At 42.9% G+C, this 21,150-nt stretch overlaps 3 protein-coding genes across 4 annotated transcripts; all 3 read right to left on the reverse strand.

The window, feature by feature from the left end:
• Positions 1–2,497: 2,497 nt before the first annotated feature.
• LOC136534892 (thylakoidal processing peptidase 1, chloroplastic-like) lies at positions 2,498–5,035 on the reverse strand. Its single transcript, XM_066527256.1, has 6 exons — positions 3,964–5,035; positions 3,798–3,866; positions 3,664–3,732; positions 3,461–3,547; positions 3,011–3,078; positions 2,498–2,916 (listed from the first exon to the last, which is right to left on the reverse strand). Exons 1-6 carry the CDS (start codon positions 4,762–4,764, stop codon positions 2,799–2,801), a joined length of 1,212 nt encoding a protein of 403 aa, XP_066383353.1. The 5' UTR covers positions 4,765–5,035; the 3' UTR covers positions 2,498–2,798.
• A 1,807-nt stretch (positions 5,036–6,842) lies between these two features.
• On the reverse strand, positions 6,843–12,525 carry LOC136534891 (nuclear pore complex protein NUP58-like). The gene is given in 7 exon segments (XM_066527255.1): positions 6,843–7,219; positions 8,490–8,512; positions 8,774–9,257; positions 9,513–9,935; positions 10,702–10,816; positions 11,531–11,592; positions 11,594–12,525. Coding segments are annotated over 7 exon segments (1,383 nt in total). The 5' UTR covers positions 11,846–12,525; the 3' UTR covers positions 6,843–7,195.
• Positions 12,526–12,754: 229 nt separating this feature from the next.
• On the reverse strand, positions 12,755–20,070 carry LOC136534890 (uncharacterized). 2 transcript variants are annotated; one of them, XM_066527254.1, is made up of 12 exons: positions 19,566–20,070; positions 19,090–19,150; positions 18,928–18,970; positions 18,713–18,854; positions 18,437–18,631; positions 17,928–18,062; positions 17,572–17,681; positions 15,604–16,026; positions 15,152–15,368; positions 14,190–14,380; positions 13,692–13,982; positions 12,755–13,591 (listed from the first exon to the last, which is right to left on the reverse strand). In XM_066527254.1, exons 1-11 carry the CDS (start codon positions 19,935–19,937, stop codon positions 13,802–13,804), a joined length of 2,070 nt encoding a protein of 689 aa, XP_066383351.1. In that variant the 5' UTR covers positions 19,938–20,070; the 3' UTR covers positions 12,755–13,591; positions 13,692–13,801. The 2 variants fall into 2 exon arrangements, with proteins under 2 accessions (XP_066383351.1, XP_066383350.1); XM_066527253.1 differs by having other exon boundaries at positions 17,572–17,738.
• Positions 20,071–21,150: the final 1,080 nt, after the last annotated feature.

The following is a 21,150-nucleotide window of genomic DNA, read 5'->3' on the forward strand; positions in this document are numbered from 1 at the left end:
AGTTGCACTATTTTCAAAGGCAAATGGTGACAATAGACGTCTTCAAAGATATATTTATAGAGGTGGTTGAAACATGAACCATTCGTCCGCGTCGAATAGACTCAAAATTTGGTCTCGAGACGCGGTAAAGCCTAAGCATGGTAGGACAAGCCGCTATACGCACTGTTGACTCGAAATGGTTGAACGTGCGTGGGACCTTCCACTCTATGCTACAAACCATCAAGATTTAGGATTTTTTTTACGCAAGCTCTGGTCAAACCTCCACGCCACGGTGGATCCCTTTGGCGTGCATGTTTATTATTAAAAAAATAATTAAAAAGGATTCAAAATAAAAACACCATGATCTAGTGCATTACAAATTTAGAGATTGAATTTGGTGGCACTATTTGGTCTTTGTGACTCGGGATTTCTTATTACTTTTGGTGATTGCTGTCACCTAGCTGGCTTGGTGCTTGTGGAGGATCATTGAGGAGCTCTTGGTGATTGTTGTTGCCTCCGATCATTGGTTATTGTGAGGGGTTTTATGCTCATTCTCGCTGGAGATTCACAAACAGTAACTATAGTGAAACCAATCTAGGTTTGAAGAAGTCCTTGATGATCTACCATCTTCTAAATGAAGTGGTGATCTAAGTATCCACATCAGTGGGGACGTAGGTTGCCGGCAAGCAACCAAACCTCGGGGAAAAAAATCTTTGTGTCACTTGCCCTCGTTCGCTCTCTCAACACTTGCATTTACATTTCATATCTTGTTCTTTGTGTTGTTGCTTGGTAGCCTAGCTTATCTCTAGTAAGTAGTGCAGTTTAGTTGCTCTCTTTGTTAGCTCACTAGTTGCTAGGTGGTAGTTCTAGTTGTTTGTGTGATTGAGCGCTTAATTACTTGTTCTTGCAACTAAAAGTGTGCAGGGGGCTTGCTTTGTATTGACTAGGCTAGGCAAGTAGTAGCTATTAGGACTATCTCTCTTACTAACACACTTTGCCTAGTGTTTTGAGTTTGTTGATTTTTTATTAGGCTATTCACCCCTTTAGCCATCCATAGGTCGTTTCAATTGGTATCAAAGCCAAGTCATTGTATTTGCAAACGTTTAACAACCTACGGTGTAAAGGATGGCCGCTCAACACACCTCTAGTAGCCGTGCTCCACACTTTGATGGCACCAGCTATGACAATATCAAATCAAGAGGTAGAAAGATTGGGGGTGTTGTGGAAAATTTGTTGTGCTTGATCCCAAGAATCCCACACCAAGAGAAGAAGAGCTATTGCAACTCAATAATCAAGCACTTGACATGCTATATGAGGTGCTAGATGACAAGGTGTTTGAAAGCGCATCAAAGATCTTGAGTATGCTTTCCAAGTTTGGAAGGCTAGAAGAGGCATATGAGGGCACTTCAATATTAAAAAGTGCCAAGCTATTCATCTACAAAGACAAGTATGCCAAGTTCACCATGAAGGATGATGAGAGTGTGCCTGAAATGTTTCATAGGCTCAACATGATTGTCAATGAGTTGAGAGCTTTAGGGCACAAGGGCTCTGTTCGCTTCGCTGAAAAAACAAGCCGAAACACTGTTCCAGTTGATTTGTTGTGAGAGAGAAAACACTGTTCCGGCTGAAAAAAACAAGCTGAAAAGTACGGATTATAAGAGAAGCGAACAGGGCTAAGGTTGATGATGAGGATTTCTCACACAAGTTCCTAATCTTCTTGCCACTCGATTTGACACCTTAGTGACCATTATAGTAAGAGGTGGATTTGAGAACCTCACTCCTACACAAGTCCTTGGAGAGGTTGTCACCCAAGACACATTCCACCAAGAGAAGGTGGAATTATCTCAAAGTTTATCTTTGAGTCAATAGTCTCATGTTTTTTTGGTAATTTTTCTTTGATTTTTTTTTTGTTTGTATCTTTTCTTGAAGACGTGTTTGTTGAAATAGGAAAAGTGCTTCAATCAAGTTTATAGTGGCTATGGCACTATTATTTGTTTACAATGCTAACACATGTATTGGTCCTTTTTGCATAGACATAACCCTGTTTAATTTACAACATCGTAGGCATAGAAAATTAATTAAAGTGTACTAGCGACGCAGGCCGGATGGGGGACGCCGAGTGATCAACTGAGCACGGACAGTTCACAGCCTCACAGGTGCGCAGTCCGCGTTCAGCAACGAGCTAAGCCTCACAGGCTAAGATTTCTAGAGATCAGGCAAATATCATCATTAAAAACTAAACCAATGCCACAATTTAACAATACGTCAATCATAAATCTGCATACAACAATTACAAAGAAAAAAGGGGAAACACAACGCAGTGCAGACAGATGGATATAAGACAAAATTTGAGCTTCACAGATTCACAACGTTAGACCCCGAACTTACGATCGTTCCATACAACCCACAAGGGAGACCATAAGAACCGTGATCTTTTTTCTAGATGATTTTTGTTTACATGTAAACGGAAGCTCTTACAGCATCGGAAGACAGAAGCTCACAACGATATCAAGCTGAGTGCAAGAACGCTGAATTCGAATGTGCATTCAGCAACTGCTCTGTATAGAGTTATAGACTTACAGAGGAACCGGTTTAATTAGCTTGCAAAATGCAAGGTACTGCACTATTCCGTGCTTTGAACAAGCATCTGCCAACCGGCAGGGAAAACAAATCGGTCAGCCAAAAGGAATTTACAGGCAACACTCAGGAAACAAATATTGTGAGAGAATTGAAACTGGAGCTCAGCTCATCAAAGAAGCTCCACGAAATATAAGGTTATTGTACACACTTGCTATCCAGCATCACTGGAGTGACTACTATCAGGACGGCACCGCGAGGCAGGTTGCATCAGGCTCATAAATTGTATCACCAATCTTCGATGGCGGCCAATATCGAAGAATAGATCTCCCAATAATATTCCTCACTGGAAGGGGGCCCCTGAAATGGCAAGACATTCGATACAATTTTAGGCATATGTGTATCAAGTGCAATTCTAGTGTAACAGATCGAATTATAGTAGTTTGCAACGTACCAGTTATGGGAATCAAAGCTGTTGTTGCGGTTGTCTCCCAGCACAAACACAAAACCTTCCGGTACAAGCTGCAGAAACAATCAACAAATATGAAATGTGTTAGGACTTAGGACCCAGCCACCCAGGTACTGGTACCACACGATGAACCATCATGCTTACAGAAATGCAAGAATACTAAGCAGTATGGCTAAGGGAATAGGAACTCCATGAGATTCTATGTGGCTATCAAGCATTCGATAATTCAACTATCAGTCAAATAGTGGAAATGCAACAACTGATACTTCTTTATCGCACAATCTAGAAATTTGAGTTTAGCATGTCAATTACTTAGGCCAGCAAAAGCAAGCATTTCTGTCTAACGTCTCTAACCTAAGTAAAAAGAACAACATATGAAAGCAGAATCACACTACAAAAGACACAGTTCCTAGTGGTATAGAGCATATATCATACCACTGGTTCCAGCTCGTAGTTGTGTGGCTCCAGCACATAATCCTCATCCTGAACTACTCCATTAACAAACATCTTGCCATCATGCACCTGTTAAAGAGCCAAGATTATCAGAGTTACAACTCAAGTCAAAAGAATCGAGCTGTTCGCAGCATAATGACACGAAACAAAAGCAAGTCTGCACTACCATTGGAATAAAAGCTTACTTCGACATAGTCTCCTCCCTTGGCCACAACTCTCTTGATGAACACATCACCTGAGCTGTAGCCATAAGCCTGCAATGAAAACGTTCAATTCAGACATCATGAAAAAAACAATCCACGGAGGCAGGAAATAGCACCTGAAGTCCTGGGGGAGCCCGGAAGATCACAATGTCCGAAATTTCCGGATCCCGGAATATGTATGAGACCTGCAGATCACAACACCACCAGATCATTAACCAACATAAAAATGGCATGGTACATCTTTAAAAACCAAAATGTTCGTCAGACAAAGCTCTACTCTACCTTCTCGGCAAGAATCCGATCACCGATATCGAAGGTCGGGTACATGGACTTGGACGGGATGGACTTGGGCTCGGCCAGGGACGAGCCGTACAGAAGTGGCACGGTCACAGCTGCAAACGCCGTCTTGGCGTCATCGGAGCAGGAGCTCACCCACCTCGACAGCCAGTTGCTCCTGCTCATCGCTGCACCAGCACCACTGCTCGTCGCAATTCCGGCAGAACCAGACGCACCAGCAGTAACAGTACCACTAGCACCACCAATCAACGCCTTCCTGGCGGGAGCCGAAGGCGCCAGCGAGCGGGGAGGGGAAGAGGGTGCCGAAGACGACGAGGTGGCAAAGTCGCTGCACGGGAGCCACTTCGCTGTCTGCAAGAACGGAAGGAAGGACGTGGGGTTGAGACCGAGCGAAATCGGCGACGAGCCTGCAAGAGAAGCCGCCGATCCGGTGGTCCCAGGCGTCGGTCCCGTCCTCTGCGCGAGCACCGAGAGCAGCCCCACGGCAAGAGACGGCGGCGGCGACTTGGACGATAAGCACGCACGCGTGAGCAGCAACGAGTGAGCTCCGGCGGCGATGGCCTGGGGCTTCGGGTGGTTGTGGTCGCCTCCGTCATGGCGGTCGCTGCCGCTGCCGCTGTTGCGGAGCTGCTCGGGCTGGCGGGTGGAGGTGAAGATGCAGAAGGGGCGCCAGGCGCCGTCGTGGAGGAGGCGGCTGCCCGAGGCGGAGGAGAAGCGGTGGCCGAGCGAGGCGGCGAGGTTCTGCGCCACGTAGCCGGAGTAGGAGACGGTGATGCGGATCGCCATGGCGAGCAGGCAGAGGAGCCGTAGCGAGAGCGAGAAGAGGCGGATTGGGCTGTCGAGGAAGCAAGCGGAGATTGGGGCGCGGACGAGTTAGAGGCAGGCGGGCATTCCGGAGGGTGGTTACAGAGTTGGGGGTTGCGTCGGGGAAGTCGAGGTGAGGTCTTCCGACGAGCTACCTCGCCGGAAGACGACGTCAACGGTGGCGATCAATGGAGGAAGCGGCGAGGTGGAGGCGAATTGGGGGAGAGAAGCGGGGACAGGGCGAAGAGATGGGTGTGCTTTATTATAGACGCGTGGACGACTTTTCTGAGAAAGAACGTGGAGGAATGGAGGCCGGAGGCCCCCCGGATTTTGGAGATCTTTTATGTTTTTTTTTTCTGCAAAATTGTGTGATAGTTTTACTCACGAATTTTGGGGTACAATACGGAAATTGACGTGAAATCTGACCAAATTCAACTTTTTAAATTTGCTTTAAGTAACTACAAGCAAACATGCAGGTTCGTTGCGTGATACCTCGATGATTTGCGATTCCATCAATTATCACGCCATCTATTGCAACACATTTTAAAACCAAACTCTATACCATTGTTAGACACGGGCTAAACTAACTCGTATCAACAAAGAGGGTTAGCCCAGATTACGAATGGGGCACGAGAGTATTGTGAGAACCAAGAATGGTTAAAAGAATCCACTTAATTTTGAGACAAGCTTTCATGTTCAAATTATCCTGTTCGGATGGTATGGTTCTGGAGGAATTTGGATGGTTTGGAGGAATTCTGGAGAAATTTGTAAGAGAAAAACACTGCTCCGGATAAAAAAAGGAGCGAATCAAGCCAGGTTTAAGAACACGCGAACAGGATATATTGGTCGCACTACGCACGTGGCAGACTTCTATTCGCCGAGGGACGTGCGGAGGGTCTCGCACCGGTGCATTTCATTACGCGTTGAGGGGTCAACTATGTGTTAGCAAAAACATATCCATCGCCGAAGTACAAAATTTTAACACTGCGTACCACAAGGTAATGTTATGCTGTTTAATTCACGTAATACATTCCTAAAGATAAGGGAAAAAGTGAGCATATATTCCACCCCAATATTTCATACACCTTTGTGATGAATTATTGAATTCTCGACCGAGTGACTGACAAACGGCCAACAAACACAGCCCACTAGCCGTCCGGTCTCCAACGAGGAACCGACACCCAAACTCAGAATAGGTAGCAAGATTATCTAAAATAAGTCTTCAACAGAGCACATATACTGAAGATCTATTTTGGGTTGCCTGAGAGGCGCAACCTAAATATGTGCATCCTTTCTCCTGAAAACACATTTACAAAAAGGATTTTCTTTTGAGTCTCGTTGTTGAAGAAGATGCCGAATATGTATTAAATCCTTTGCCTTTAGCGCTATTCAAAGGATAAATGTGCCTTATATTTTATGTATTGTTGCTGGAGATAGCCTTATCTAAACAGCACCGTCGCTGTCGTGAAAAAGCATGATTAGGCTGCGAAAAAACTATCCACAACCTCCAGAGCTCAAAAGCAAGCACAGCCAAAACAGAGGTCCTCACGAGCACGCAGCACGGAGCCACGAAAACGACTCCTGTTCAGTGATCATTAGTAGCCCGAACGTTGCTTCGTAGCAGCTTCCACTGTCCTAGATGTATCAGACACGTTACTACCCAGTGACGACGCCACGGGCCCACAGCGCTGAGAGAACTTCATGGAGCAGTGGCTCAGAGTGTCATTTGAAGACAAGCAACCAAGTCAATGATCTGGATGAGGAAACATAGAGCCGTGCATTCACATACCCAGAAATCCAGAATCATTACTGGACAACTGGTAACCTAGTCCATGCTCTTTTTTCCCAGATAAACAACTTTTTCCGAAGATTCAGATCAGGAAACGATGCAGGATTACTCATTCAGATAAGCAATCCCCTGGAGTCAGAGACAGTAGTAAAACGTAGTAATGTGTAGTAGTATCAAAGTAAAATAATTGACAGGAAGAAATGTTCATTGCAGTAAAACAATTGAGGTCAAATCTAGAAACATTCAACTAACTGAGCTCAGCCACTAAAAAGCTTGTGCACACTGGCATGTGGGCCCATTGACGTCTACACTTGGACTTGTCGGTTCGGCGGTTCCTAACAACCACCAGCCACGATTTGCTTGCTTCAGCAAAATGTCAACCGCTAAGTAATTGACTCCATATAAAAACCCAAGGACTCGACAATTTTTCGCCATGTCGTAAGCACTTACGCTTTCCGAGCCCAATGATACCAATCATACGCAGAGGCATATATAGAAAACAGAAAAAGGATAACATTTCTGGACCTCTCTGATACAACGACAAAGAAACAAGGAAGGAACCAGGAAGCATCGCAATCCGATGACGAATAGAAACGTGCTACAATTGCTGAGCTCCTGTCGAAGTTATGGGTGACAGCGTGAAGCAACCTAAACAAAAGGAATGACGATCAAATAAGTGCAGAAAGAATGGTACCCTGATGAAATTGTCTAGAACTTACAAGGAAAGGAACGAACTGCTAACGTTCGTGTTCAAAAAAAGAACTGATATTCTAGCTGGCATGTTCAACTATAGATTTGTTCAGTCCTATGTGACCGCACACCCAGAAGCGGCACGACGCGCACTTGGAGATGGATGTATATGTACGTAGATGTAGCTCTGGGTGATGTCGAAACAGAAGAAACTAGCTTTTGTCATGTTCAAGGTTCCCCGCTACTGCATACTCCTGCTTCAAGATCATGTCACAATCGGAGCAGCAAAAAGTCCTGCTATTTCTAGGACCGGAACGAACCTTCAACCCTACTGCAATGCATATCATAACATGGTACTTGAATTCACGCTTTGCTACAACTCTGATCTTGAGTACAAGTTTTCAGAATTGAAGCCAGTGTAACTTTCCATCAACAATTACTGTGGATTTTGTTTTTTTTTTCATCACCCAACAGTCCAATCCAAAAATACTCCATAATTAGTACTATGTACTCTACTGGGTAGTTCTATATGTAGGTTACGAGAATTGCTTTCAAAAAAATATGTCGGTTACAAGAAACATGAAATATGCCTGAATGCCTCAAAATTAAGCTCTAGCATGGAGACATCAAATTGCAGGATGTCAATGTGAATCCTGCTCCAGCATTTACAATACACAAGCTACCTCTCTAGCTTTTACCAGCTTGTGCAAATTAAAATCTAAGCTCTACCTGATCTAAAAGGGGACCAGCTTTTACAATCCAGATGCGACAGGTTAACTTTTAACAGGCTCTAGCTCATCCAAACAGGTCCATACAACATCTTAAGGTTGCAGTTCAACACTCAGTATTCAGGCAATACTATGAAGGGGCACGGGGATTAGAACTTTATGACAACTAGTACGATAGTATCTGATAACACAGTTAAACAAGTTAAGTTACTTAAAACTCCACTAGAATTGCTGGGGAGAATTAGTTACAAATTTTGCATAAGATAGGGGAAAAGGGAACAGTCAAGAGAACCAATAGCATCCACATTTCACATTGGTTCATTTACATCTAGTGTTGACTCCGGGGCTTCGACCTTCCTTTCTTCACCATTGAAAATGGGTAAACATGGTAAGGTGAAAAGGGATTCAATGGGTAAACATGGTAAGGTGAAAAGGGAAGCTCAGTAATACGCAGAACCAACTAAAAACATGCCACATAAACTGATGTTAATTTTACTCACCGATGCACCACCAAAGCTGGAACCTGAAGCGGTAGCTCCACCGGAAAAATACATAGATGTGTCATGAAGTACAATTTGTCCTAATGTTGAATAGTCCTTTATAATGAAAGCACTGAACTCAGGATAAACAAGCAACATGCAGGAAAGAAAAACGGTGCTAATACGGTTAATCTATATCAGTAAGTAAGTACATGTGGCTCCAAGTTGCTTTATAAGTAAAATAGCATGCAAATTTCTACCATACAGCTTGCAGCACATCATGTTGATTGAGCAAGTATGTGTACCTCCAAATGGTGTAGAAAATAGAGATGTTCCACCCAAAGATGTAGTGCTAGTCCCAAATCCAGGAGCTGGTGTTGATGTTAATGTAGGAGTGGAGGCTGTCCCAAATGGTGTGGTCAACTGAGCCGATCCAGATGCACCAAAAAGGTTGCTTGATGGAGCTGGAGTTGTTGGAGTTGCAAAGAGACTAGATGAGGATGGAGCAGAAGCCAGAGTGCTAAAAGTTGACAAGGCACTTGAGGAAGTCGCAGCAGATGGAAAGGAAGATTGCTGTGGTTGGCTTGTAGCTGGTGCAGCAATTTGTGCCATGGGCTGCGCAGGGGTAGGTAAATGCAGTGTTGGATGGACCCTTCTGGCAGCAGCTTCTTGTTTAGCTGCTTCTCGTCTGTTTGCCTCCAGAAATGGATCGCTCCCATTACCGATGCGGCGTTGTTCATTAAGATATTCAGTTTTCATTGATTCAACATATTGATGAAGATTTTCCACCTGAAAAATAGCAAAGATAAGGAAACCCCTTAGTATGAAGGTGATGCTAAGCTTAGTAAATGATAACTAAATAACGGCTTCTTGTTTTGTTCACAGCATGTTGCAATTTCTAAATGCTCAATCAGTTTAGAGTTTATATTTGTCTCATCATAAGCAAGCAATAATTGTTAGACATTGGCGCATCATCAAAGTATATTTCAGGGGAAAATTATCCTGAATTTATTTCTTTATATAACCTCTTTTTAGTAAGCTTACCTTAGAAGCAACATAGATGAAGTAATCATGCACATTTGACATAACTTTTGGAAGAGATTCTAGAGAATCTGATGATCTTTTATTTGTCTCCATTTGAACCAGCTGCTCTAGCTCACCGATCCACTTGCAACGCTCCGCAAGATAGCACTCAAATCTGTTGACAGTGCACTGCATAAAAATGGAAGGACGCTTTGGGACTCCACTGTAGAAATCTACCACTGGCTGATTGGGTGGAGCACCAGAAGAAGGATTTGAAGAACCACCATTTGCAACTCCAGCACCTGGACGGGTGAATCTTGGCCTCAACATCAGATATGACCTAATAGCAAATTCTGTGTTCCACATCATTTCATTGACAACAGTCATCAACTCTTGAATGGAAGTCTTCTCTCTCTCCATTACAGTGGTGGTCCCACCAAGTTCCTGCTAGAGCAGACAATGAATATTACTAATGGATCCAAGATCCTGCTAGAACAGACACCGACCAGCCTACCACTATGGCACTACAATTGTATACAAAAGAAAATATTCAGCATTGGTACATCAATTCCCAGCTACCAACCAACATTATTTTCCACAGCAAGTCATTTTTCGCCGAAAGGCATGTTAACATTCAAGTTGGATGGAAGTTTGCACTAAATAACCCATGATGATCTTATTAGATTTATAACTGCACTATCAGGGGAAAAGTGTCAATGTGTCATAGTCAAACTATGAAGCTTCTATTCTTACTAGTGTAAGTTCAGTTTCAGTTGCAACATAAGTTGTTCTTGTTCAGGACATGACTAAACCATTAGGGACAAGCTTATATCTAATATACTCATATGATAGATCAAATATTTGTGGAAAGTGGAAAAGGTTTAATCTTTTCAAAATTCACCTAATAAAGAAAAGGAAGGGGGCTCCAAAGTCTGTAATTGCTGGAGGTCAGGGGACACTATATTAAGTTACAGGTCACTTAACTCATGGATCTTAAAATGATTAAAGGGTCTACAAGCGACTCTTGTCTGTCGCAACGATATAACAAATTCTAGAAAAATATTTCGTACTCTTTCAGAATGTGTACTAGCAAAATCATGTGTCAAGCTATCAGCTAAGACAACAGGGATCTCCAGGTTGTGGTGCATGACAGAAACAATCAATCATGCACTAAAAGCTAAGAAAATCTAGAGAAAGTGAAGATCCTAACCTGAGCAATGCGACTCGCATCAAGCTCAAAATTGACATTCGAGATTGAGGAGTCATATAGGCGACTGCACTGATCCAACCTCTCACTCTCGTCTCTGTATTCCCGTATCTTGTCCCTGCAAAATCACAGTTAGGGGAAAAAAACATCAGGGAAACAACTTATAGTTCATAATTAAAAAAAAAAGACTCGACCAAGGGGAGAGACGTCCCCCTGATTTTCGTCTTAAGAAGATGGTGCCGTGACTCGAACCCAGGCTGGCTCAACCAACCGCTTCTTTGGCGTGTTGTGCTGACCAGTTGCACCGTGAGAGTGTTGGCACTTATAGTTCATAATTGAAACAACAAATGCTCCAATAAACCCAATGGATGCAACAGGTTACAAAAATTGGAGACAAAGTGCACTCCCTTAACCATAGGAGGCTAAAAGACTCCTAGGATTGCCACAAGAACATCAAATACAACAGAAGCCCACCCCAATAGAAAATCTGACTATGGAGGACAAAAGATGTATCATTCCGCCCAAAACCCAAAACTTTTACAACAGTGGATCATGACAGCAGACTCAAATAAAAAAACATTTACCCCATACAGGAAGAGAGCAGTTTAAATTCGCCATCCCCCAATACCTTTAATTTAAAACAGTCATTTCACCGCAAAGAATCAGAGACATTCCAACAATCTGGCCAAGTAATCATGTACTTTTGCTAATTGGGTGGAGCAATTCTATCTGTGGGTGTAAATCGACAATGAGTACCATGTAAGCAATAACCGCGCTCCTTTGCAAGAAAACCAGAAAAGGGAAAAGTAAATATTCAGAGGAAGAACCCTACTCGATCTGGAGCAAAGCCTTCTGCGACTCGGCGTGCAGCTCCTCCCACTTGGTGTTGTACCCCTGCGGGTTTCATATCCGTCGTGTACAGCATCAGCTTCTGCTGCTGTGGCTGCGGCTGCTGCTGGAAGCTGAACTGGAACGGCGAGGGCGATAAGGACGGCGCCTGCGAGGTGGCCGGAGCCGGTGTCTGAAACGGATTCGGCGCCGCCGGCGTCTGGAAGGGGTTGGACGCAGCTGGCGTCTGGAAGGGATTCGACGCAGCCGGCGTCTGGAAGGGGTTCGAAGCCGGCGGCGAGGCGAAGAAGAATGCCATTGCCGCGCGCGGAGACGGAGGGGTCGGCTCCGGCGATGGCGGAATGTAGTGGGCTCTGGCTGGGCCGGCGCACGGCGGCCTCGGCGGGCTCTTTAAACCCTAGAGAACCGGGAGGACTGGAGTGGGAAGCTGACGCCTTTGCCCCCTACTAGGCTACTAGTAGTGGAGAAGAGAAGACTCGCAGAACGGCAGGAACAAAGCGTGGAGTCTTCAGCTTTTTGGAAAGGTGGCTGTGCCTGTGCGGTGCCGGTAAGAACAACGCCTAAGAACTCGCAAATCTAACCGAGTTTTGTAGCAAAAAGAAGAAGAAGAAAAAAAAAGACCCTTCAACAACTTAGTAAAACAACTTCTTAAAAATAAGAAATTGTTATATCTCCTCTTCAATTTTGTAACTTTTTGCTATTATATATTCTCCCTTCCTATCAAGACGATATTCTTTTCTCCTTCAAAAGAGAGAAGTTATGGCTTTCTTTCCGCTCGCTTTTTGGCCTTGAGATGCCCGGGTTGGGTCGAAATCTGAACAGTTTCGGACCTCGAGTCCCGGGCGGTGTAAGACCGTTCATCAGTTCGGTTCTAATTCCGTCTCCTTTGGGAGCCTCACGGTTGATCGACGGCAAACCTTTTTGTGACGGTGGTTGAAGAATAACCAATCCTTGAGGTTGAGGCCACTCGTGTAGTCAAGTTACGCTCGTTGACCCTGAAGACTGCGACAGTAAAAGATCAAATGAACTTACAGCCAAGCATACCCACCTAGATTTAAACTCTACGACTTTCTTGTGTAAGCGTAAGTGCGTAACCAAGTTATAAAACTAACAGGTGCTACGACTTTCTTGTGTAAGCATGTTATAAAACTAACAGGTGCTGCCGATAGCCACTGAGGTCATGTCACAATGATGCTACAAATCCGGTGCAAGCCAGCATATATAGAGGAAAGGAGGTAATATGGGATTCAATGACAACTCCACATGTTCTACCTTGTTCTGACCAGTGCACTAGGAACGTGTCAACCTCAATTTGCAACAAAGACATGAGCATCAATACATTGTGCAATGTGCAACATATTTGTACCATAGATTCACTTGCATAGGATGAGTATTTTCCAACCGAATCTTCAAATATTTTGTGCTTACACGACTGCGGTATATTTATCGTTTGTAGAAGTTCCCCATACTGACAAAACATCGGTCAGAATCAGATGCGCAGCTCCTATAACTGATGACCTCCCCCTCTTCCATTGTAACAAGAAGCTGGCTTTGTTTTCTGTTCTGACTCTGCCACAGTGCATTCTCGGATACTATTAAGTTGAAATCAGTATACGAGTAGATGCACCATATTCCATTGCCACAACTAGTCCTCAGATATTTGATGTCAACTCCCACGGTTGAAATACTGAAGATAGCAAAACTTGACTTGAATGTATAGCTAAGAAACCATGAGTTAGATGCTTCCAGCATACAAAGGTGATTTTTACCATCATGGACGAGATCAACATTTCATTGCAGTAATAATGTAGAGGCTATATAATCATATGTTTGTGGACTTGTTCAACAGTCAGCATGTCCCCTGAGATAACAGATATCTGGATTCACTCACAAATGAGCATAATACCACTAGTCCACTAGGCACTAGCCACCCATTGTAAGTTGTGACGGAAGACCATGCCATCTGGAGATAGATGGCACGTATGGAGATACCTCATGATTTAGGAAATATGGACATACAATTTCTTCATGAATTCTGCAAAAGCTGATAATAAAGCAGGTGTAGCAACACATAATCTGTGATTGGAATTTGCTGCATACGTTATTGATATCAGTAAAAATGTGCTTGGTAATAAGTGTGATACCTCACAAAGCTCCAATTACTCGATTAATAGCTCATGTGCCTAGGATGGAGAGGAGCCTGAGTTTCCCTTGTTTGACCAACAGGGTTCGATTCAGAATGATGACACATTGTTCACACATTGCAAACCATTTTAATGAGGAAAGCAGTCTCCAATGCTAATTCCTTGGTCTGCAAATACTTGCTCTCCTCTACAACATCTGTTGTCAAGTTGAGAATTACCGGCCTCTCTGGATCATATTGAGTAAATTCACGGACTTTTGCAACCCATTTAGCTGCCTCCCATACACCAAACCTAGCATTTGTCAAATGCAACAAATTGTTGAATTCAAGCATTTGACAAAAAGTTGAATCAAGTGCAAATGGAATGTATGGAAGCAAGAATTAGATAGCTTCCTTTTATGCGCACTTCTCTGCCAACTAGCAAGGAGCAAAGATTACAAAGCTGGAAGGTGGTTAAGGGGACTAGAAAGCAGCAACCGAGTATCCAGGTAATGCATACCTTGTATTGAATGATGATGTCACAAACACAGCTGGGTAAGGAACATCCTTCTGGATGTTATCATAAGGAGAATACTTCCTGATTGCCAGGAATTCCTCATGATCCACGGGAAAGCCAAACTCTTCATAATCAATGGCTGTAAGAGGTAGAATAGGATGGAGAAGGGTGTTGCAAACATCCAAGAAAGGGACCTGCAGGGTGAAAATGGAAACTGGGGTAATGGAACATCAGCAGAAACAAAAGAAAAGAGTTGACAACAGCGTATCTTCAAGATTACAGAGAAGAAAACATGACTATATGGGAATTCCAATCTCGAAGAGGAATCCAAGAGCTAAGTTCCCAACCTGCTACTAGAAATGATCATTAATTTCGTTTATCCAAAACTTTGATGACAAACAATGAACATAGACGAAGCTTAAAAAACTATTAGGGTATAAAGCCTCTAAGTTTGCAATATATGGCCTACTTATACAGCTTTGACCACAAAATCAGCTACAAAAGGGCACTGCAAGTGCCAATGCAGTCTTACAGCAGCATAGTTGCCAAGATGGCAGTTTATATAACATGGAGTAAAATTGTGCTAAAATGAGAAAAAAAATGTTGTCTTTTGGTATGCTCAGTTTCACTTGAACAGCATTTCAGCATCTTGATGGGTTTACTTTTATCAATCAATATCAAAGTCAGGAACAGATCCTAATCAAAGCGCTAATATTTTCCCCATCTACTGATTAAGGACTGTCTAAGGAAGCTGAGATAGCTCAGTTGGACAAGGGTGTGGATGTATACCAAGACCACCCAGGTTCAAGTCCCCATCGAGGCGAATTTGGGTGCATATTTTCTTCTTAATAAAATGCCACTTAATTCCCCCTAGGTTAGTCTAGTTTAATATTAAGGACTGTCTATAGATAGCACACACAAATTCTCGTCTTCTACACGTAGATAGTTAATTATATGCTTTATACCTTTAAAACAGCAGCACGAAACAAATCTGGACGAGAATTAATTGCCGAGGCCACCAGAAGTCCTCCAGCACTATATCCCCATCCAGCAAGCTTATTTTCTTGTATGATACCCTTTTCAAGAAGAAACTCTCCACAAGAAACAAAATCATATACAGAATTCATTTTTTTGATACGTGAACCATCTTGGTGCCACTTCTTTCCATAACCTCCACCACCCCTGAATACACATGCTTTAGTGAGTGTATAACCACATGACATGAGTTCAAAAGGCTAAAGCTGGAATTATTTTTAATAAGGCAACAGCCACCATGAATGAACAAATATTTTAGCTCTTTCTAAATATTTTTATGCCATGCCTCAAAATTTTCCAGGCGGATGACGGAAATTAATATGAAGCTTCCCAAGTTCATTTCATAGCAATAATAAAGGTAATTAAAGTAGGCTAGACATACCTAACATCAGCATATGCAATCACCCAACCACGATCCAGTAGAGTCTTTAACTCACTGCGCCAACGTTTATCCAGAATCTCACCATAAGCACCATGTCCATGAAGTAATCCTGGATTTCCATCTTTCTTATGCTTCTGCGAGTATACTAAAGTAAGTGGAACCAAAACACTATCTTTTGATGGAACATCATAGTATTCACAAGCATAGTATTCAGAGAGCTCATTCCAAGCACAACCAACAAAATCATCATTTGAAAAATCTGCTTTATCTGAGGATTGCCTGCCCATATTTACAGCAAAAGAAGTTCCATATAGTGCTCTTGTTCGCTCATGAAGCATGTTTTGTTGTTGGACTATTTGCCACTGTCCATTCAGCAAGTTGTAGTCAACAACAGCATCAGGCATCTGCAATATGATAAGCTTACTGTAAAGAAGGAAAAGCATTGGAAACATCAATTTATGTATACCATTATAATCGCAGCATATGCTAGGGAAGGACGAGAAAATCCAAGAACAAAGTCCACACAAGCTGTAAGGATATGAATTATGATATCACTATGAAATCACAAGTGATGTATTCAGAGAAGTAAGAAGGAGTTTCAGTGCAATATGAGTGCTATTCTAGTTACAAATGGATTATAGCTTCCATCACCATTAGGGTAACAACACACTAGTAGGTATGAAACTAGGAAAGCAGAAAAAGAATAGAGCACATTCTTGACTAGCATGCAACAAAAAATGACGGATATAACAATCAATGGTGTCATAGAATAAATTCTATGTAGTTTATATGAGTTACTAACAATAAAGGGCGTACCCAGTGCAGAGAGCTCCCGCTCTGTGCGGGGTCTGGGGAAGGGTGTCAGTGGCAAGCCTTACCCCTGTGCAATGCGAGGAGACCGCGACTCGAACCCGGGACCTTCCGGTCACAGGCGGTAAGACTCTACCGCTTGCACCAGGCCCGCCCTTTATATGAGTTACTAACAATATCATGAAAAAATGCATCTGTTCATATAGCTTAGGCACCAACAAGCATAAATAAAAAAAAAACAAGATATAGACATGATCAACACTAAAATATGATAAAAGACATTAAATTAAGAGTCAATTGCAGTAATGCACAATTGCACCCATAGATTATAAAGACATATGAGTTGCTATCAATTCACGACCATATGAAGACAAGGCATCAAACTCCAAATATTAACAAAGAAGTGTTGCTGACAAGGGGTGATATGAATTGGAAAACACATAAAATGTGCAAGACCAAGGTAGGAGTGAGTACTCCACCCGTCCCAAAAAGGATGCAATTCTAGCTAAGGTCTGAGTCAAACTATCTTAACTTTGACTAAGTTTATAGGAAATACTACCAACATTTATGACTTCAATTATGTATACTATGAAATATATTCCATGGCAAATATAATGATATATATTTAACAAGATAAATATTAGTATCTTTTCATACAAATTTGGTCAAACTTATCAGGGTTTGAGTGAACACAATTCTAGAATTGCATCCTTTCTGGGACTTATGTAGTAAAATGTAACACAAGTTACAGTAGAGAAATGCCAAATATAAAAAGCAGCATTAGGATAGCTCCTTCCATAACTGCATCATCCATCCATAATACTACTTTTAGAACTAAAAACATCTTAAGTGAAAACAGGACTCAAGTAAACTAAGGGCTAACCCAAATGGATCTTTCGTGTAAATGGATCATCTTCAAGAAATAGCAAGGCAAAAGAAAATAAAAAATAATTCATGATATGGAAACAATGAGGACAGTTTAACATGACAAAACAATGGGATGCACTTCATCAGAAACTACATGACAGAAATAAAGACAATGTTATTTCATACAAATAACATAAAAATAGTATGAGTGAATAAATTCTACCCTAATCTGAAAAAAGGTTACTTATAGAAGAATGGAAGAGAATAATAAAAGAAAGAGCAGAGGAATACCACAGGTGAGGATATCGTGAAACGCATTGTTGAGGAATAATAATCATAATTCGGTCCAGATACAATCTGACACACATCACTGGGAAGAGGCAGGTCAATTGGATGCAAATCTGATAGATGAGTAGGTACCTGAGAAGTGAACAGTATATGCGTACAGGATTTTTGTTCTTCAAGATATCCAGTTTCCAGATTTCCAATAGGTGGAATAATTATGGAGCGAGTAAATAAATAAGCAACAGATCTTTACAAGGTTACAATTGTACAGAAGAGAAAAGGCTGTGGGAGACCATCAAGAATGAAATTGTAAAGTGTCGCAACTTAGTTCAACCATAGATAAGGATAAACAATTCACTTACTTTGATATCTTCAGTTAGAGGCAATTTAACTGAACAAAGTCTAAGTTTTCTGCCTTGTCTCAGAGTAAGCACCATGTGAGTATCACAAAAATCAACATCTTCAAGAATGACACCAGGTTCCTCAACAAAAACATTCTGGTTCAAACATCAAGTGTGAGTACAACAACAACAACAACAACAAAGCCTTTAAGTCCCAAACAAGTTGGGGTAGGCTAGAGTTGAAACCCAACAGAAACAATCAAGGTTCAGGCACGTGAATAGCTGTCTTCCAAGCACTCCTATCTAAGGCTAAGTCTTTGGGTATATTCCATCCTTTCAAGTCTCCTTTTATTGCCTCTACCCAAGTCAACTAGCTTAATTACATATGTCATGTATGTATTCGCCAAAAGTATATAATTTTTGGGAGAAGTGCTTCTTTATAGTAGCCACAAAGGGACTGCACTTGTATATGTAGAGAACAGGGGTTCAGGAAAAAAATCAACATAGCATAGGAGACGAATAATTTGAACCTTCCAACTATTTGGCCCAGAAGATTCCACAACAGACTGCATTACATAATGCGAATCAACAGGGACACCTCTTGCAGCATCTGTAAACAAATAAAGCTGTCCACGATGATGCTCAACAATGCAATGAACTTGGGATTCCCCTTCCCATACAAGTGTCATTTGGGACAGGGGGTCAGAAGCATTTATTAAATACACCTAAAAAAGAACAAAAAGGCATGAGCAGCAAACAAAAGATCAAATAATAGGAGCACAGATAAGGGATACAATAAACAGTACCTTTGAGTGAGTGTCTGAAAAGACATTTAACGTTATATATCGAAAATCCTTCGTATGTCTGATATTTAGAAAAATATTCTCATCATGTTCTTCCAACATGAGAATGTCATCCTTGTTGGATCCAATCATGCTACAAAACAACCTAACCAAAACAGAAAAAAGATTGCAATGAAAAAAAACATAGATGAGCAGATTTATAAAGAAAAATCACTGACCTATATGGTCTTCTTTCCTCATTTGTAACAATGTAAACCAATGCTTTCCCATCCATAGCCCATGAAATATTTGACACCCGATCAGCACAGGGTTTATCATAAAGTGTGCCTGTTACTAGGTCCCTAACCATTAAAGTGAAGGAGTCCTTATCTTTATCATACATTGTGTATGCAATGAACCTGTGATCTGGAGATACTTCAGACAGCTCCTCATATGAGTATCCTACATATCAATGATTGCATATATATAACTTAACAATCTGTGCAATAGTGAGACAAACGATGTATTTCTACTACCTCCAAAAATGTAGTATGGGGCGTACAGCATATCTATAGTTCAATGCATTGGACGTGCATGCAAAACTTAGAGAAAGTTCTACAGGAATCATATATTTTGCATAATCCTCTTATAACATGAAAATCAGACTGTAAACTTACAGATACTCGCAGACGCACATTAGATATGTGCAAAATACTACACTATCAAGTGCCAGATGGCAAGATCATAGAATCGATAACATAATTCACAATAGTGAGTTGGTAACAATATTGCAGGACACATCAACTGGGGCGAATAGCAACCCACAGGGCAAGGCCTCGAAACAAACTGGAATTTGTGGTAAAACTTTAGTAGTTACCTCCGAACCGCTCGGCCTCCTTGTTGTAATCCACCAATTTCTGCTCGATGCGCTTCCCAGCCGTGAAGTCGAAACCTGCGGAGGGGTCACTGTACGAGACGAACTCGCTATGGAGCGCAGCGGACCGGCGGCAGAGCACGGGGTACTGCTTGCCCTCGTCCGCGCGTCGGTACTACAGCCAAGGGCCCCAGCGGACGGGCGGCGTGCACGAGTCCGAGGCAAGGCAGGATGCCATCTCGAGCTGGAGCTTCCGGGCGAGGCGGTCGGCGCCGCAGGCGGCGAGGCAGGCCTCGGCGTACTTCTCCTCGGCCTCCATGTGGACGTCCATGTGGCGCATGGCGGCGGCGTCGGAGAGCGCGCCCATCCAGGCATAGCTGTCGTGCCACGTCTCCCCGTGGATGGAGACGGGCTCGCGCTTCTGCGGCGGGCGCGGCGGGTTGGGGGTAGGGGGAGGGAGCGATGGTTTGGCGCGGCGGTGGACGTGGCGGCGGAGGAGGCGCGGGAGGAGGCCCATACGACCGCGCATGGTTGATGTGGCCCGAATTGACGGCTGGGAGGAGGGGTGGCGACCTGGCGGGCGGTGGAAGCCAGACGCCGGAGAGGTTTTAGGTGGGTTTTTGGCCTGTTGGGGTTTGCCGGATTCAAGCGAGGTGAACTGGCGAGAGGCTTTTTTTTTTTTTAGGGAAACTGGCGAGAGGCCTGGGCATTCGGGTAACGGGCAACCCAGCTGTGCGCCTGCGGTGGAGAGCCCCTTCAGCGGATAGGAGTGGTAGCCGAAGGCCGCCCAGATACATCTCGTGCTCCGCTTGTTCTAGCTGGCACACGGCCAGGGTGGAGCTCGCCCGCAGCACATCTCGCGCTTCGCCTGCCTATCACGCCATGGTCAGAGCCGAACTTGTCCGCGCGCAGCCCGCGACGGAACTCGTCCACGCATAGCTCATGCTCCACCCGCGCAACATGGAGACCCGTCGCGATTTTCTCCACCAGACCTACCGTGGCATTCTCCACTAGAGCGGCGATCTTCGCGCCACCGGTGAGCTCTACACCGGTGAACTTCACGTGCTGATGAGCCTCTATTCGTGCAAGCAGCAAGAAGATATTGCACTTCAAAGCGCATGTTGGAAACGTCTGTTTAAGATGTTTCAAAAATATGTTGCAAGTGTTTCATATGTATGTTGTAAAAGTAGATCGAGATGTTGCATATGTTGCAATTGTTGTATACGTATGTTGCAGGCGTTTGTTCAAGATGTTTCATCTGCTTTACAGATGTATGTTGCAAATGTGTTTATTTGGACGTTGCATATGTTTCATACATATATTGCAAGTGTTTTATTTAAATGTTGCATATGTTTTGCAATGGCTTTTCAAATGTTTACAAGTATTGTTGCAAGTGTTTCAGATGTATGTTGCAAGTGTTTCAACTGTTAAATTTCCGACGTATGTTGTAAGTGTTGCGTTTAGATGTTGTAAAAGTATATCTGATGTTGCAATGATTATACACGTATGTTGTAAGTGTATGCTTCAAATATTTTAGTTGTTTAAGACGTATGTTGCAGGTGTTTTATCTGGATGTTGCATATGTTGC

This window comes from Miscanthus floridulus, unplaced genomic scaffold (assembly GCF_019320115.1).
Source record: "Miscanthus floridulus cultivar M001 unplaced genomic scaffold, ASM1932011v1 os_2356_4_5, whole genome shotgun sequence".
Classification (NCBI taxonomy): domain Eukaryota; kingdom Viridiplantae; phylum Streptophyta; class Magnoliopsida; order Poales; family Poaceae; genus Miscanthus; species Miscanthus floridulus.

Excerpts from the sequence above, each read along its gene's own strand:
- LOC136534892 (XM_066527256.1), bottom strand. The coding sequence starts at position 4,764 with ATGGCGATCCGCATCACCGTCTCCTACTCCGGCTACGTGGCGCAGAAC. Across the intron at positions 3,733-3,797 it reads GGGCTCCCCCAGGACTTCAG|GCTTATGGCTACAGCTCAGG; the intron begins GTGCTATTTCCT and ends TTTTCATTGCAG. Across the intron at positions 3,548-3,663 it reads AGGGAGGAGACTATGTCGAA|GTGCATGATGGCAAGATGTT; the intron begins GTAAGCTTTTAT and ends GCTCTTTAACAG.
- LOC136534890 (XM_066527253.1), bottom strand. The coding sequence starts at position 19,937 with ATGCCTGGATGGGCGCGCTCTCCGACGCCGCCGCCATGCGCCACATGG. Across the intron at positions 18,632-18,712 it reads TTTCAGACACTCACTCAAAG|GTGTATTTAATAAATGCTTC; the intron begins GTACTGTTTATT and ends GTTCTTTTTTAG. Across the intron at positions 13,983-14,189 it reads ACATCATCATTCAATACAAG|GTTTGGTGTATGGGAGGCAG; the intron begins GTATGCATTACC and ends GACAAATGCTAG.